General features: G+C 40.2%; 1 protein-coding gene across 5 annotated transcripts in view; it reads right to left on the bottom strand.

The window, feature by feature from the left end:
* Nucleotides 1-19,729, bottom strand: part of LOC115194217 (serine/threonine-protein phosphatase 2B catalytic subunit alpha isoform) — a 103,060-nt gene extending 83,331 nt beyond the window's left edge. For 2 of the 5 annotated variants that reach the window (XM_029753701.1, XM_029753702.1), the window contains exon 1: nucleotides 19,429-19,729. In XM_029753701.1, coding sequence (XP_029609561.1) covers nucleotides 19,429-19,495 — 67 coding nt within the window. In that variant the 5' untranslated portion in view covers nucleotides 19,496-19,729. The remainder of the gene's footprint in view (nucleotides 1-19,428) is intronic. The other 3 variants (XM_029753704.1, XM_029753703.1, XM_029753705.1) reach the window with 2 other exon arrangements.

The following is a 19,729-nucleotide window of genomic DNA, read 5'->3' as shown; positions in this document are numbered from 1 at the left end:
AAACGTGAATATTACAATGAGCGTAACTTATCTTTTTAAGTTTAAACAAGGAACATTGGTATGGTGTAGTTATGTACAGTGCATTTGGGAAGTATTCAGATCTCTTCCCCTTTCCCACATTTTGTTACGTTACAGCCTTAATCTAAAATGGATTCAATAAAAAAAATCCTCAATCTACACACAATACCCCATAATGACAATGTGAAAACAGGTTTTTAGATACTTCTGCACATTTCTAAAATATAAAAACTAAAATACCTTATTTACATAAGTATTCAGACCCTTTGCTATGAGACTCAGGTGCATCCTGTTTCCATTGATCATCCTCAAGATGTTTCTACAATGCGATTGGAGTCCACCTGTGGTAAATTCAATTTATTGGACATGATTTGGAAAGGCACACACCTGTCTATATAAGGTCCCACAGTTGACAATGCATGTCAAAGCAAAAAACCAAAACCAAGTCATGAGTTTGAAGGAATTGTCATAGAGCTCCGAGACCAGATTGTGTCGAGACACAGATCTGGGCAAGGGTACCAAAACATTTCTGCAGCATTGAAGGTCTCCCCAATTTCGTGATATCCAATTGCGATCCAATTACAAACTTGTCTCATCGCTGCAACTCCCCAACGGGCTCGTGAGAGGCGAAGGTCGAGTCATGCGTCCTCCGAAACATTACCCACCAAACCGCGCTCCTTAACACCCGCCCGCTTAACCCGGAAGCCAGCCATACCAATGTGTCGGAGAAAACACCTGCAGGCGCCTGGCCCGCCACAAGGAGTTGCTAGAGTGCAATGAGCCAAGGAAAGCCCCCCAGGCCAAACCCTCCCCTAACCCGGATGACGCTGGGCCAATTGTGCGCCGTCCTATGGGACTCCCAGTCACGGCCGGTTGTGACACAGCCTGGGATCGAAACCGGGTCTGTAGTGATGCCTCAAACTCTGCGATGCAGTGCCTTAGATTGCTGAACCACTCGGGAGGCCGGCCTCCATCGTTCTTTAATGGAAGAAGTTTGGAACCATCAAGGCTCTTCCTAGAGTTGGCCGCCCAGCCAAACTGAGCAATCGCAGGAGCTCCAGAGTTTCTCTGTGGAGATGGGAGAACCTTCCAGAAGGACAACCATCTCTGCAGCACTCCACCAATCAGGCCTTTATGGTAGAGTGGCCAGACGGAAGCCATTCCTCGGTAAATGGAACATGACAGCCGCTTGGCACCTAAAGGACTCTCAGATCATGAGAAACAAGATTCTCTGGTCTTATAAAACCAAGATTGAACTCTTTGGCCTGAATGCCAAGCATTACGTCTGGAAGAACGTCCCTACGGTGAAACATGGTAGTGGCAGCATCATGCTGTGGGGATGTTTTTCAGCGGCAGGGACTGGGAGACTAGTCAGGATCGAGGGAAAGATGAACGGAGCAAAGTACAGAGAGATCCTTGATGAAAACCTTCTCCAGGGCACTCAGGACCTCAGACTGAGGCGAAGGTTCACTTTCCAACAGGACAACGAACCTAAGCAGACAGCCAAGACAACGCAGGAGTGGCTTTGGGACAAGTCTCTGAATGCCCTTGAGTGGCCCAGCCAGAGCCCGGACTTGAACCCGATCGAAGATCACTGGAGAGACTTGAAAATAGCTGTGTAGCAACGCTCCTCATTCAACCTGACAGAGCTTGAGAGGATCTGCAGAGAATAATGGGAGAAACCCACCAAATACAGGTGTGCCAAGCTTGTAGCGTCATACCCAAGAAGAATCGAGGCTGTAATCTCTGCCAAAGGTGCTTCAACAAAATACTGAGTAAAGGGTCTGAATACTTATGTAAATATAATATTTCAATTATTTTTATAAATGTGCAACATTTTCTACAAACCTGTTTTTGCTTTGTCATTATGGGGTATTGTGTTTAGATTGATAAAGGGAGGGAAACGATTTAATCAATTTTGGAATAAAAACAATTTAATCATTTTTAGAATAAGGCTGTAATGTAACAAAATGTGGAAAAAGTCAAGGGGTCTGAATACTTTCCGAATGCCCTGTATGTCATCTTTAATGTGGAGTTTGACGGAGATGAGTTTGTCAACTCAGGAACAAGGAAATGCCTCAGTGAGGTGAGAAGGCACCCATGACCTTTACATTATGAGAACACAGCACCTGGTGCCTTGCTTCAAAATGAGAAATGTAATAACACCGCATGAGATGCCAAGTCAGTCAAGATTGAAAGACCCCCCCCCACCCTATTTTAATCATTACTGAATAATAAATGTCCCCCCCCCCAAAAAAAAAACTCAAATAAAAAACATTTAATCTTCCTACTAGCACTGGCATTGCTGAGAACTACTTTATCGAGGGAAAATATACTTAGTACTAATGTGATATGTGGGTGTTTCACCCAGCCCCAGCTATCTTAAGAGGAATGCACTAATTGTTAAGTCGCTCTGAATAAGAGCATCTGCTGACTAAAATGTAAATGTAAAATGTCATATCAAAAATGAATGTGATCAATAGAAATTCAAAAGCCATTGACTTGCACACAAAGAAATTATATTATTGCTGTTTCCAGATCTACGCTAGGCTCGCTACATTTGTTCGGCCTGAATTAGCAAGATCACAAGCTAATGCATGGAGTCAGATTACACCCCCTGAGCAGATCTGCCTTTATCTCTTTATAAAGAGATGAATCTGGCCAAATCCACCCCTTTGCTGTGTCCTAAATCCACAACAGAGACTAATTCCTCTGTAATCTAATGAGCGACCAAGGTGCAGTAGTCCCTCAGGTTTACAACGGTAGTGAGTCTCAGAGTGTGTGTCGCAACGTCATGGACATTTGGGACATCCCCTTAAAAACCAATGTCACCCGATGCCAGAATGTATATATCAATACAGTACAACATGGAGAGGCTATCATTGCAGTCTTTGCAGTTTCATGACAAGTCATCAAGACAGTCAACAGCTGCATGAGACGTTTTTCAAGTACGAAAGGCAAAGCTCTGATCTCATCGCTGATAATAATGTATCCTACAGTACCTTCAACAATTCCTGCAATCTCATTTAACCGGAGTCATTAGTCACACACACCATAAGCATTCTGGGACCTATCCGCATGCCAAAGGGACACTGGAGGACTAAAGCCTTGTTCACATTGGCAGTTTGAAGTCACTCAAATCCAATTTTTTTGCATGTCCGATTCAAATCTGTTCTTTTTGCTGCAGTCTGAACAGCCAAAAAACACATGGAGTCTGATATTTCAAGCCACATTTCAAACCACCTTTGTAAGAGGTTTGAAGTCAGATTCCTGGCCATGCGACTTAGTTGCCCTAAGTGGTTTTTAGACTATTATTTGTCTACTAAGCTAACATATGCAATTTTTTTAAAGATAAATTATCCTTGGTATGACTATCTATTTGATTTAGAATTTTTGACCCCTTTAGGTATCCCCTGGCAAAATTGAATAACAGATTCATACATGGAAAAACAGATAGTCATAAAAATAAATGAAAAGGAAGTTTGTTTTAAAGAGTCTGTCCTATATCTGAGAGATATAAGAAAGATCAGAATATATTTTTTGGGGGGCATTAAACTACTTCCATAAAAAAATATTGTGGTACCGGGGCTACCGAGTCTTGTAGAGCAAAACAATCGACATGTACATGTCCGCGAGAGTCGTACCTTTCCATAGAGAGTGTGTAGCCCAAACTGTTCAGACGCTACAGACAGAAGTTGGCAGATCAGCAGTACCGACTTCGGACGAGTCCCGTGACGCTTGTGGGGGTCATAGAAATGGAAAAACACCATTGTGCGAGTCTCATGTTTCCATAGAGCGATTCACATTAGTTTGAAGACTGATTTTCGGGATGTCTCAAGATCTGACAAACGCCGCTGTAGCTCAGCCACCTTCCACCGTCATTGGTGGATGCGGTGGATTGAAATGCAGCCCATGCATAAAAACAGATATCTCTATCTTAGATGGATTTTGATGGGGATTTCTAGGGGGCCTGCGGTGTGAACAAGTCTTAAGAAACAGGCAGGCGCCTTAGACGATTTAAAAGACTTGTCAAGTCTTGTGTCGGGCATACATCCACGATGAATTGAACAAATGATCAATCAATTGATTTGATTTTGGGTCTGATTCAAATGACAAAGTAAAGAGAGAGCAGGTTCGTTAGCCAGTTTAATGAATACAATCTGTCAGCATATGCCTTCTTCCATCTTTATTTGTTCAGCATGTTCCTCTGTCCTTGTAACCACCCAGTAAATGTTGACACTCTCTCTCATGTGTTTACCTACTCTTTTCATTGGGGTTACACTTAAAAGAGAGGCACTAAAATGCTCCAATGGAGTACAGCAGCCAACAACCAACCAGGGGGAAATGTGTGCCAATCATCCAAGAAGCTATGGCAGCAAGCAGCTCTTTGGACCAAAACAGATCCAGTATGTTTTTAACAACCTTTCTATGAAATATTTCTATTATTTTTCTCTCTGCATGGTTGGGAAGGGCCCATAAGTCCAATAAGAAACACTCATTTTTGTACTGTTTTGTGACAGTGCACTGAACGTAGAGAACACCGACATCTCTGTTGGGTTACCATGGACTCTATCCAATCCATATTACATTATCAGCTGACAATCAATGTATGATAATACCATTATGTTCTCTGCTGCTACCGTTATCGGTTTACAAATGGTGCTCTTCATCCCCCCCCCGCGTCTATCCTCGCCTTCCCAATTACCACCCTCTAGTGCCGCTTTTGTCGGACATAGGAAAGGTAAGGATAAGGAAATCTAGACATCTCTACAAAACACATTCATATGCTATTTCCCAGCTGATACCTTCAAAGACTGTTTATTTGAAAATCATTATTATATCCACCTGCGAGACATCAGATATTCCTTCATTTATCTGCATTTTTGTCAAAATTAAGTTGGCCGTGGCCTTGTTCTGTTCAATGTTCTCTGCCTATATATAGTACTCTAAATACCCCAATTCAAGTTGTTAAGTTCAAAAGAATACACAATACAAATCGCTGACGCCATTCAAACCAAAGAGGGTTCGGAACTTTAAAAGACAATTATCTCAGAATCATCTTTTTGCAGATAGAACTTTATACTGTAGTTCTAAACTCTCGACCTAGCAAATGGTGATTAGCTAATTAACCACTTTTTAACAATTAAAATACTGTACTGTATGTGTGTATTGAGAGACAATGAAATGTAAAAAAAAATTAAATATATAAATGTATTTATTTTTATTGCTCAGAAAACTTAGAGGGACAAAGAAAAGTACGCGCGCGCGCACACGCACGCACGCACACACACACACACACACACACACACACACACACACACACACACACACACACCAACTTGAAAACAGGGGGAAGCTGCGTCTCTGGGCAGGAGATTACATAAATCCACGGTGAGTATGTGCCGTTACTTAAGGTTCTGAAAATGACTCAGCTATCCAGCTGGGATCAGTGGCCGTAGTGGCAGACCCCCACAAGTCTAAACAAGGGGCCCGGGCCTATCCTCAATAGTAAAATATTAGCCATCCAAGTCAAAAGAAAGGCCTCTGCAAACACATACTCTGCTATGGAGGCTTTCCTTTCTAACTGGAGTCAAATAAAATAAACAACAACTGATACTATTCACTTTATATTAACATGGTCGCCAACTTGCCATGCATGCTATTGAGCCGGAAGCAGCAGTCACGTAGCCATCTAAATCTACAGCTCTTCCACAAACTTAAGTGCAATATGGTTACTCTTTTTATAAGACAAACCTGGATATTTACTGAAACAGTCGGTTGCCACCAGATCAGTTTTATACAGGCTTTGTTTTCAAAAACAAGTGGAAATGTGCGATGCAGGTTTTTATTGAAGATGAGAAACAGACCATAGGGTGAAATAGGAGGATTGGCAACAGATTACTACATACAGTCATAATATTGACACAAAGCTGAAATAATGACTACTCTATGTCTGATATCATAGCAGCTGTTTGAGGACAAATATTTCATGAAAAATAATGAAAAGTCAATCAACTGTTATATATGTTTTATAGACATTGTGTGTTTGTGTGTGTGTGTGTGTGTGTGTGTGTGTGTGTGTTTGTATGTGTGTGTGTTTGTGGTAGCTTTCAACAACCTAACACAGCATCACCACAATCACCCTTTGTTGTTAAGTTAAAATCCTCCTCTTTACGATTTTCAGGACATGAATAATTGTGATTTTGTCTGATGTGGGTTGTGAGTAGTTTAACATTAGCATGAGGGCAATTCCACAGTAACAGAATGACGCTGAGACTCCGATCTTTTATTTTAAAAGTATGCCAAACAAAAAAACATTGATTGCAAAGTTAAACAAACTATACAACTCTATGCACAAGGACTACTTTTAACAATTTTCAAAGAAAAAAAATCGAATCAAATTTTATTTGTAACATGCGCCGAATACAACAGTTGTAGAAGCCCTTAACTAAAAATGGAATTTTAAGAAAAATACATTAAAAAAAAGAAATAAAGTAACAAATAATTAACTTTTTAAGGTATAGGGGGCAGTATTTTCATTTTCGGATGAAAAGCGTGCCCAGAGTCAAATATTTGCATATTATTAGTAGATTTGGATAGAAAACACTCTGAAGTTTCTCAAACTGTTTGAATGATGTCTGTGAATATAACATAACTCATATAGCAGGCAAAAACCTGAGAAAAATCCAACCAGGAAGTGGGAAATCTGAGAATTGTAGTTCTTCTTTTGAATCCCTATCGGAACTACAGTGTCTGTGGGGTCACATTGCACTTCCTAAGGCTTCCATTGGCTGTCAACAGCCTTTAGAAACGTGTTTCATCCTTCTCCTGTTACTGGGCAGAAAATAGGAGCTCAGTCAATGAGTGGACTGCCTGAGGACAAAGAACTTGGTGATGCGCGAGCCCGCCAGTGTGCCCCTCCTTCTTTTTCTTCTTGAATGAATACGCTATTGTCCGGTTGGAAAATTATCGACGTTTTATGTTAAAAAGACCCTAAGGCTTGATTGTAAACAACGTTTGACATGTTTCTACGAACAGTAATAGAACTATTTGACTTTTCGTCTCTGGTACTGCGCTCGCGCGTTATGCCTTTGGATAGTGATCTGAACGCACAAACAAAACGGAGATATTTGGACATAAATATGGAGTATTTCGAACAAAAATAACATTTATTGTGGAAGTAGGAGTCCTGGTAGTGCATTCTGACGAAGATCAGCAAAGGTAAGAGAATAATTATAATACTAATTCTGAGTTTAGTTGACCCCAGAACTTGGCGGGTATCTGTATAGCTTGCTTTGATGGTTGAGCTATGTACTCAGAATATTGAAAAATGTGCTTTCTCCGTAAAGCTATTTTAAAATCTGACCCAGCGGTTGCATTAAGGAGAAGTATATCTATAATTCTTTCAATAACTGTTGTAAATTTTATCAACGTTTTTGATGAGTATTTTTGTAAATTGATGTGCACATTCACTGGAAGTTTTGGTGGGAATACATTTTCTGAACATTACACGCCAATGTAAAGTTTTTGGATTTAAATATTAACTTTAAGGAGCAAAAAATACATGTATTGTGTAACATGAAGTCCTATGAGTGCCATCTGATGAAGATCATCAAAGGTTAGTGAATATTTTAGCTGTATTTTTGGTTTTTGTGATGCATGTCCTTGCTTGGAAAATGGCTGTGTGGTTTTTCCACACAGCCATGTCCTAACATAATCTAATTTTATGCTTTCGCCGTAAAGCCTTTTTGAAATCGGACAATGTGGTTAGATTGAAGTTTATCTTTAAAATGGTGTAAAATAGTTGATTGTTTGAGAAAATGAAATTCTGAGATTTTTGCTGTTTTGTATTTTGCGCCATGCTATTTCACTGGCTGTTGAATAGTGTGTCCCGCAGGTGGGACGGTCACGTCCCACCTAGCCCATAGAAGTTAAAGAGCAGCAGTAAAATAACAATAGCGAGGCTGTATACAGGGGGTACCGGTACAGAGTCAATGTATGGGGGCACCGGTTAGTCAAGGTAATTGAGGTAATATGTACATGTGGGTAGTTATTAAAGTGACTTATGCATAGATAATAACAGAGAGTAGAGTATCTGAAAATTTTACAAAAACACATTTACTCAAAGAACAGTGCAGATGTACATTTTGGTAACAGAATGATGGTAAAATCTCCCTCAGTTTATTATGTGACCACTTTTTCCAAAAACTCTATATTTACTGTGAATTAAGATTCAAAGATGTCTGCAGAAAGAATGGGGTGTCACTTTCAGCTGTGATATAAAGTAACGTAGCAGGCATAAGAATAAACGCCTGAGGCATTTCTTTCTTTCTGTTCCTGACAAGAACAAAATGACTGTTGGGGGAGGTTGTCTTCTGCACTGTTCAACCAATCCAGTAAATGTGGAGGAGGAGTTAAGATGGGAGTGTCACCTTGTTTATTAGGATCCCCATTAGCTTTTGCAGAAGCTACTCGCCCGCCCTGATGTTCACAAAAAAAAAACATGACAAGTAACAAAACCGTAATACATTGATAGACAAGGAAAGTCACACAAGTACAAATACAACAATATACATCAAATGCAAAAAAAAAAGAATAAAACAAACAATACAACAATAAAAAATATGTGTGTGTTAAGAGTGTGTTTGTGTGTGCGTGTGTCCCCCTCACAGTTCCATTAGATGTTTTTTTTTGTTAACGTCCAAAAGCGGGAGTCAGGCTCTTTATATTTCCCCTGAAAACTGGATGCATCCGGTTATTTCCAAACCCGCTGATGGTGTCTTTGATATGACACCTTGAGTTTGAAAAAATCTATTTTTTTAATTAAACTACAGTAAGTGAAGTGGATTAACACCTGGTAACACAATGATGGTAAAAGAATTACATCATGAGTCCCTTATCTGTACAATACAGAAATGCATAACTATAAATGTCATTCTGTTCATGGTGATGTATCCTGAATAGGTACACAAAGGTAGAAAAATGTAATATCCTCCTTTGCATGTTTGGGTATTATTCTACACACTGGCTATTATTCAAATATGCTCCACCTTCAAACAAGACCAAATTTGGTTGGTCCGGATTAGACCAAATCTGTACCAAACATAGATGTCTATGTTTCAGAATTTTGGACAGTAGAGCACAGCACAGTACAGTAGAGTTCAGTACAGTAAAGTACAGTAGAGCTCAGTACAGTAAAGTACAGTACAGTAAATAGTAAAGCACCCTTTTCTGGCCAATCAGTTTGCTGCCTGTTCTTAGTAAACTGATGGCGAGAATTGTGTTTGACCAAATAAAATAAAAATGTTCAGATAACAAGTTAACTACTGACTTTCAGCATGCATATAGAGAAGGGCACTCAACTTGTACTGTACTGACTCAGGGGACAGGTGATTGGTTGAAAGAAATTAACAATGAGATGATAGCTGGAGCCGTATTGTTAGATTTCAGTGAAACCTTTGATGCTATTGATCATACATTGTTATTGAAGAAACTCACTTGCTATGGCTTCACATCACCTGCCATCACATGTTGGAAGAGTTATTTAAACAATAGAATCCAGAGAGTGTTCTTCAATGAATGCTTCTCCAACATCAGATATGTACAGCGCAGTTCTCTTGGGCCGTTACTCTTCTCTATTTTTAAAATGATTTGCCCGTGGTCTTACACAAAGCTAGAATGACTATGCGTGCAGATGATTACATTCTCTATATGTCAGCACCTAAAACCAGTGAGCTGACTGAAATGAGAAATAAAAAGTTACAGTCAGTATCAGCATGGGTGACTAATGATAAACTGGTCTTAAATACATCTACAACTAAAAGCATTGTATTTGGTTCAAAACATTCTCTAAGACCTCAACTGGAGTTGTACATAAAGGGTGTGACCACTGAGCAAGTTGAAGACGCTCAACTCCTAGATATAACATTGCATGGTCAATTACCGACTAATCGGCCAATTTTTATATATATATTTGTAATAAATGACAATTACAACAATACTGAATGAACAATGAACACTTTAATTTAACTTAATATAATACATAAATAAAATCATTTTAGTCTCAAATAAATAATGAAACATATTCAATTTGGTTTAAATAATGCAATTCACAGTGTTGGAGAAGAAAGTAAAAGTGCAATATGTGCCATGTAAAAAAGCTAACGTTTAAGTTCCTTGCTCAGAACATGAGAACATATGAAAGCTGGTGGTTCCTTTTAACATGAGTCTTCAATATTCCCAGTTAAGAAGTTTTAGGTTGTAGTTATTATAGGAATTATAGGACTATTTCTCTCTATACCATTTGTATTTCATATATCAGTGACTATTGGATGTTCTTATAGGCACTTTAGTATTGCCAGCCTAATCTCGGGAGTTGATAGGCTTGAAGTCATAAACAGCACTGTGCATCCCAGCATTGCTAAGAGCTGCTGTTTGAATGAATGCTTACGAGCCTGTTGCTGCCTACCACCGCTCAGTCAGACTGCTCTATCAAATCATATACTTAATTATAATATAATAAACACACAGAAATACGATCCTTTGGTCATTAAAATGGTAAAATCAAGAAACTATCATTTCGAAAACAAAACATTTATTCTTTCAGTGAAATACGGAACCATTCTGTATTTTATCGAACGGGTGGCAACCCTAAGTCTAAATATTGCTGTTACCTTGCACAACCTTCAATGTTATGTCATAATTCTGTAAAATTCTGGCAAATTAATGACGGTCTTTGTTAGGAATAAATGGCCATTCAACAGTTCGCAACGAGCCAACCGGCACAAACTGCTGCATATACCCTGACTCTACTTGCACTGAGCGCAAGAGAAGTGACACAATTTCCCTAGTTAATATTGCCTGCTAACATGAATTTCTTTTAACTACATATGCAGGTTTTAAAAAATATACTTGTGTATGTTTATGGTTAGGTACATTATTGCAACGATTGTGCTTTTTTCCGAATGCGCTTTTGTTAAATCATCAAGTTGAAGTAGGCTGTGATTCGATGATAAATTAACAGGCACCACATTAATTATATGCAACACAGAACAAGTTAACCTAGTAATATCATCAACCATGTGTAGTTAACTAGTGATTATGTGAAGATTGATTTTTTTTTATAAGATAAGTTTAATGCTAGCTAGCAACTTACCTTGGCTCCTTGTAGCCACAAGGTCCTTTTGATGCTGCACTCGCATAACAGGTGGTCAGCCTGCCACGCAGTCTCCTCGTGGATTGCAATGTAATCGGCCATAATCGGCATCTAAAAAGGCGGATTACCGATTGCTATGAAAACTTGAAATCGGCCCTAATTAATCGGCCATGCCGATTAATCGGTCGACCTCTACCATATATAGTGCATTCTGAAAGTATTCAGACCCCTTGACTTTTTCCAAATTTTGTTACGTTACAGCCTTATTCTAAAATGGATGAAATTGTTTTCCCCCCTCATAAATCAAGACACAATACCCCATAATGACAAAGCAAAAACTGGTTTTTAGAAATGTTTGCAAATGTATTAAAAATAAAACATGGAAATATCAAATTTACATAAGTATTCAGACCCTTTACTCAGTACTTTGTTGAAGCACCTTTGGCAGCGAATACAGCCTCGAGTCTGAATGACACTACAAGCTTGGCACACCTGTGTTCAGGAAGTTTCTCCCATTCATCTCTGCAGATCCTCTCAAGGTCTGTCAGGTTGGATGGAGAGCATCGCTGCACAGCTATTTTCAAGTCTCTCCAGAGATATTCGGGTTCAAACCCAGGCTCTGGCTGGGACACTCAAGGACAATCAGAGACTTGTCCTGAAGCCACTCCTAAGTTGTCTTAGGGTCGTTGTCCTGTTGGAAGGTGAACCTTCACCTCAGTCTGAGGTCCTGAGCGCTCTGTAGCAGGTTTTCATCAAGGATCTCTATGTACTTTGCTCTGTTCATCTTTCCCTTTATCCTGACTACTCTCCCTGTACTTGCTGTTGAAAAACATCCCCACAGCATAATGCTGCCACCAACATGCTTCACCGTAGGGTTGGTGCCAGGTTTCTTCCAGACGTGCCGCTTGGCATTCAGGCCAAAGAGTTCAATCTTGGTTTCATCAGACCAGAGAACCTTGTTTGTCATGGTCTGAAAGTCATTAAGGTGCCTTTTGGCAACTGCAAGCGGGCTGTCATGTGCCTTTTACTGAGGAGTTGCTTCAGTCTAGAGGTCGACCGATTAAATGGAATGGCCGATTAATTAGGGCCGATTTCAAGTTTTCATAACAATCGGTAATCTGCATTTTTGGACGCCGATTATGCCCGATTAAATTGCAATCCACAAGGAGACTGCATGGCAGGCTTGACCACCTGTTACGCGAGTGCAGGCAGCAAGGAGCCATGGTAAGTTCTAGCAAGCATTAAACTTATCTTATAAAAAACAATCAATCTTAACATAATCACTAGTTAACTACACATGGTTGATGATATACTAGTTTAACTAGCTTGTCCTGCGTTGCATATAATGAATGCGGTGCCTGAAATTGTGTCACTTCTCTTGCGTTCAGTGCAAGCAGAGTCAGGGTATATGCAGGAGTTTGGGTCACCTGGCTCGTTGCGAACTGTGTGAAGACCATTTCTTCCTAACAAAGACCGTAATTAATTTGCCAGAATTTTACAGAATTATGACATAACATTGAAGGTTGTGCAAGGTAACAGCAATATTTAGACTTAGGGTTGCCACCCGTTCGATAAAATACAGAACGGTTCAGTATTTCACTGAAATAATTAAACGTTTTGTTTTCAAAATGATAGTTTCCGGATTTGACCATATTAACGACCTAAGGCTCGTATTTCTGTGTTTATTATAATGAAGTCTGATTTGATTTTTGATAGAGCAGTCTGACTGAGCGGTGGTAGGCAGCAGCAGGCTCGTAAGCATTCATTCAAACAGCAGCTCTTAGCAATGCTGGGATGCACAGTGCTGTTTATGACTTCAAGCCTATCAACTCCCGAGATTAGGCTGGCAATACTAACTTAAACGTTAGCTTTTTACATGGCACATATTGCACTTTTACTTTCTTCTCCAACACTGTGTTTTGCATTACTTAAACCAAATTGAGCATGTTTCATTATTTATTTGAAACTAAATGTATTTTATTTATGTATTATATTAAGTTAAAATAAAAGTGTTCATTGTTCATTCAGTATTGTTGTAATTGTAATTTATTACAAATATATATATTTTTTATATCGGCCGATTAATCGGCATCGTTTTTTTTGGCCCTCCAATAATCGGTATCAGCGTTGAAAAATCATAATCGGTCGACCTCTAATACAGAGCCATGATCGCATGGAACTCCCTTCCAATTCCATTAACACAAGCAAACAGCAAAATTACCTTTAAAAAAATGTTTATTTAATACATTAAAAATGTATTAAACAGCATCTCATGGACCGGCGGGGACCATGAAGGGACACACACACAAACACAGTAACAGTAAACAGTATTGTTTGTCTATCTTTCTAGTTTCAATTTGTGTGGCTGTCCTTGTCTATCAGTGTTTTGTTACTTGTCATGTTTTGTGTTTTTTTGTGGGCCCCAGGAAGAGAAGCTGATGCTTCTGCAAAAGCTAATGGGGATCCTAATAAACTAATAAATAAACAGCAGAGTATAGTTCAGTACAATACAGTCAATTATACTGTACTCGACTAAAGTGATTAAAAAAAAATAGATACAGTTACATATTGGGATATTATTTTTGACGATATATCGTATTGACAATATTGCAATATTGCTGTACCTGCATCAAAACTCCAGTATTTTCCTTCATAGCTTGTTCTCAATCATCTTTTTAAATATGAAGCCAATTTTTTTCCAACACTTAATTCCATGACTGTCAAAACTCTCTCTTGTCCCTCTGCAGCAGTTTGGAACATAGAATCGCAAAAAAAATCCCAGTATCGAATCACGACACATATAGAAACGTGAGAATTGCAATACATACTGTACTGTATCATATCGGCACCTAAATATCGTGATAATATCGTATCGTGAGGTCCTTGGCAATTTCCAGCCTTAATCAGCTCTAGTGTGCTCTACTGTACTAAACTTTACTCTACTGAACTAAACTTCACTATACTTAACTAAACTTCACTCTACTTAACTAAACTTCACTCTACTTAACTAAACTTTACTCTACTGAACTAAACTTTACTCTACTAAACTAAACTTTACTCTACTAAACTAAACTTTACTCTACTGAACTAAACTTCACTCTACTGAACTAAACTTCACTCTACTTAACTAAACTTCACTCTACTGAACTAAACTTCACTCTACTGAACTAAACTTCACTCTACTGAACTTTACTGTACTAAACTAAACTTCACTGTACTGAACTAAACTTCACTCTACTGAACTAAACTTTACTGTACTAAACTTTCTGATCTAAACGAAACTTCACTCTACTGAACTAAACTTTATTGAACTTTACTGTACCGAACTAAACTCTATTGCACAGTACTTTATTTAAAACGTCATGCTCTACCAACTGAGCCACATGAGACCACTTACTATTCTACAGTATATTGTACTGACTGACCTAAACTCTACTCTACGGTACTGTGCAAGGCAGTCCAAAATTGTGAAACAGACATCTATGATTGGTTCAGATTTGGACTGACCAAATGTCAATGTCCATGGATGTCCTGTGTCAATCGGTATTCAGTGGGTGAGAGGGCTGGTTACAGTAAATGGAAAGAGAGGGGACTCATGGGTAGGTGTCAGTAAGAGCCGGGAGAGGTGACATTCACTGGAAAGAGAGAGGAGAGAGACAGTGAGAGAGAAAGGAAGGGGTTGTCCAGACTGTTTTCACACTCTCACTTTGACCACCACTCGACAGAAAGAGAAAGGAAACAGTAATGAGCTGAACATAACAGTGGAAGGGAGGACAGCAGCAGGTGACCCAACTGTGGTATGTGACTACTATGAATTCCCATTGTAGCCAATTCAGTTGCAGTCATTCTGTTACAGATGTTTTAGTCACTCCGTTACCGATTTGGTGACAGAATGACACATTTTAACCACTTAAAAATCATAAGCCACATTGTTATTAATAAAAACACTATCACTACCTTTACTTGTTACTTCTGTCAACTTTTATTATTTTCCCTTATGAGGGAGAGAAATCTGAAAATAACTTAAAGATATGTGGGTTTTTGGTAATGTTATTACAAAGCAATGCTTCTTAAACTTCCAAAAGGCAAATAATGTCTCCAAAACTAAATATAAGTGTTGATATTAGTTGTCAGGGATCTTTAATTCATCATTATTGTGTTTTGATGTATTTCTAATACCGGGTAGATGTTGTATAAGACCCTTTTCCACCTGTTTGAACTGAAATCGAAGCCTTTGCTTATTCCTCGTTTTTAGGTTAGAAAATGGTTGAAAAATGTATCTAAATGTTTTCCATCCTAAAAACTAGGAATAAGCAAAGGCTTTGATTTATACTTTAATTTCAACAACAAAGAATTGACATGCTTTGTGAGAATTTGTCAGCGAGTGGGTAAACCGCCACTACCATCCGTCCTATTGGCCAACGTGCAATCACTGGAAAATAAACTGGATGAGCTACGATCAAGACTATCCTACCAATGGGACATTAAATGCTGTAAAATCGTGGCTGAACGACGACACAGATAATATAGAGCTGGCTGGGTTTTCCATGCATCGGCAGGACAGAACAGCACCATCTGGTAAGATGAGGGGCGGGTGTGTGTGTCTATTTGTCAATAACAGCTGGTGCTCCATGTTAATATTAAAGATGTCTCGAGGTATTGCCTGAAGTAGAGTACCTCACGATAAGTTGTAGGCCACACTATCTACCAACAGAGTTCTCAGCTATATTATTTGTAGATGTCTATTTACCACCACAAACTGATGCTGGCACTAAGACCTCACTCAACGAACTGTATAAGGGCCATAAGCAAGAAAGAAAATGCTCATACAGAAGCAGCGCTCCTAGTGGCCGGGGACATTAATGCAGACAAACTTAAATCAATTTTACCTCATTTCAACCAGCAACCAGAGAAAAAAAACTCTAAACCACCTTTACTCCACACACAGAGATGCATACAAAGCTCTCCCTCACCCTACATTTGGCAAATCTGACCATAATTATATTCTCCTGATTCCAAGCAAAAATGAAAGGAGGAAGTACATTTTAGTCATTTAGCAGACGCTCTTATCCAGAGCGACTTACAGTAGTGAATGCATACATTTCATACTCCGTATTGGTCCCCTGTGGGAATCGAACCCATAACCCTAGCGTTGCAAACACCATGCTCTACCAACTGAGCCACACGGGACCATGTACCAGTGGCCAAAGTACCAGTGACTCGCTCAATACGGAAGGGTCAGATGACACGGATTCTACGCTACAGGGCTGTTTTGCTAGCACAGACTGGAATATGTTCTGGGATTCATCCAATGGCATTGAGGAGTACACCACCTCAGTCACCGGCTTCATTAATAATTGCATTGATGACGTCTTCCCCACAATGACTGTACGTACATATCCCAACCAGATGCCATGGATTACAGGCAACATCCGCACTGAGCTAAAGGCCAGAGCTAACGCTTACAAGGAGCTTATAAGAAATCCCGCTATGCCCTCAGACGAACCATCAAACAGGCGTCAATACAGGACTAAGACTGAATCCTACTACACCGGCTCTGACGCTCGTTGGATGTGGCAGGGCTTGAAACCTATTACAGACTACAAAGGGAAACCCAGCCGCAAGCTGCCCAGTGACGCAAGCCTACCAAATGAGCTAAATGCCTTTTATGTTCACTTCGAGGCAAGCAACACTGAAGCATGCATGAGAGCACCAGCTGTTCCGGACAACTGTGTGATCACGCTCTCCGTAACCGATGTCAGCAACATTCACAAGGCTGCTGGGCCAGACGGATTACCAGGACCTGTACACAGAGCATGCGCAGACCAACTGGCAAGTGTCTTCACTGACATTTTCAACCTCTCCCTCACCGACTCTGTAACACCAACATGTTTCAAGCAGACCACCATAGTCTCTGTGCCCAAGAAAGGGAAGATAACCTGCCTAAATGACTACTGCCCCTTAGCACTCATGTCGGTAGCCATGAAGTGCTTTGAAAGGCTGGTCATGGCTCACATCAACACCATCATCCCGGAAACCCTAGACCCACTCCAATTCGCATACCGCTGCAACAGGTCCACAGATGACGCAATCTCAATCGCACTCCACACTGCCCTTTCCCATCTGGACAAAAAGAACACCTATGTGAGAATGCTGTTCATTGACTACAGCTCAGCGTTCAACACCATAGTGCCCACAAAGCTCATCACCAAGCTAAGGACACTGGGACTAAACACCTCCCTCTCCCTCTGCATCTGGATCCCGGACTTCTTGATGCCCCCCCCCCCCCCAGCTGGTAAGGGTAGGCAATAGCATATTTGACACGCTGATCCTCAACACTGGGGCCCCTCAGGGTTGCGTGCTTATTCCCCTTTTGTACTCCCTGTTCACCCACGACTGCGTGGCCAAGGACAACTCCAACACCATCATTACGTTTGCTGACGACACAATGGTGGTAGGCCTGTCACGACAATGATGAGACAGCCTATAGGAAGGAGGTCAGATAGCCGGCAGTGTGGTGCCAGGACAACAACCTCTCCCTCAATGTGAGCAAGACAAAGGAGCTGATCATGTACTACAGGAAAAAGAGGGCCAAACAGGCCGCCAATAACATCGACGGGGCTGTAGTGGAGTGGGTCGAAAGTTTCAAGTTCCTTGGTGTCCACACCACTAACAAACTATCATGGTCCAAACACAACAAGACAGTCGTCAACACTTTTTCCCCCTCAGGAGACTGAAAAGATTTTGCATGGGTCCCCAGATCCTCTAAAAGTTCTACAGCTGCACCCTCGAGAGCCTCCTGACCAGCTGCATCACTGCCTGGTATGACAACTGCTCAGCATCCGACCGTAAGGCGCTACAGAGGGTAATGCGTACGGCCCAGTACATCACTTGGGCCAAGCTTCCTGACATCCAGGACCTATATACTAGGCGTGTCAGAGGAAGGCCCAAAAAATTGTCAAAAACTCCAGTCACCCAAGTCATAGACTGTTCTCTCTGCTACCGCATGGCAACCGGTACCGGAGCGCAAAGTCTAGGTCCAAAAGGCTCCTTACAGCTTCTACCCAAAGCCATAAGACTGCTGAACAATTAATCAAAACGGCCACCCGGACTATTTACATTGACCCCCCCACCCCTTTGTTTTTACACTGCTGCTACTTGCTGTTTATTATCTATGAATAGTCACTTTAGACCTACCTACATGTACATATTACCTCGACTAATCTCTACCCCCGCACATTGACTCAGTACCAGTACCCCCTGTATATAGCCTCGTTATTGTTATTTTATTGTGTTACTTTTTATATTTTTTAATTACTTTAGTTATTTAGTAAATATTTTCTTAACTCTATTTCTTGAACTGCATTGTTAGTTAAGGGCTTTGCAAGTAAGTAAGCATTTCACGGTAAGGTCTAGACCTCTTGTATTAGGCGCATGTGACATAAAATTTGATTTGATTTGATGTGGCAGGGGATGATTAGTAGCCTTCACAGCAAATGTAAAACTATTTACACACTATTTTCACACTGTGTAGAGTATAGAGTCAAACCTAACTCAATGTTTAAATCAATAGGGATTTCATGAATAATAGATTAGAAGAAATTAGTCATTATATTCCAGCCCCCATGTGGTTTGTAGACACCATAGACTACAGTAACCTACCATGGGGGCAAACATCAAACATGGGGGCTAGCCAAAAACAGATACATGTGTCACTCTACTATGTATGGACTCCAAAATAGGGGGGAAACGTCTAACTTTTAACCATGGAATAATAGTTGTGCAATCACTGGATAGCCTGCCCTACATGATTCGTCCATGTTCGTTTATGTTTCAAAGGAGAATACAGAAGAGATGCGTGTGGCTACAAGTCATGTATTTTATGGTAATTTCAAAGAAGGAAAAAAAACATACATATTATTGTATGCGCGGGTGTTAAACAATATAGGACCATTCCCAACAAGCATGTTGCAAGACATTAAATGCAAACATTGAATGCCTACAACTCTTGTAATAACACCCGTACTTCCTACTTGTACAGATTGCCTAGCCGGTGTCGTATCTCACGGCTAACACCCTTTTTCTCCATAACCAGATTTCCAATTGAGCAGACCATTAGGGTTCAATACGACTAGGATTGCGATGTGTTGAGAGGGAGAGACATTCGTCTATGGCAGCAGTGTGTGGCTTCATGACCAAAATAAAAAGCAACGCAGCAACTGTTTATGATCAATATCAATTAATTGTACACTTACATTTGACCATCCTGTCAGTCGTAGATAACTTCGGATCATCATTCGGCTTGTTTTCGGACATTTCCATGGTGCTCTATATTGAAATATATTTGAACTGTGCCTGAAAAAGATCCGATGTTGTCCTTACCCAGCAAATCAACTCTATCCAAATGGGAGATCGCAGTGATCTCACTTGCTCCTTTCACTAGCCAAAAATACATGCAATAGGATTACAAATTTCAACACTGGTATGTATACTGTAGGTCCGTGTGATTTACTGTTACTCTGTATCAAGTTCTCACTCCCAGCGCTGTGCGCGCAA

This window comes from Salmo trutta, chromosome 5 (assembly GCF_901001165.1).
Source record: "Salmo trutta chromosome 5, fSalTru1.1, whole genome shotgun sequence".
NCBI classification, from domain to species: Eukaryota; Metazoa; Chordata; class Actinopteri; order Salmoniformes; family Salmonidae; genus Salmo; species Salmo trutta.
The sequence above is the reverse complement of the archived record's forward strand: the minus strand, read 5'-3'. Positions and strand labels throughout refer to the sequence as shown.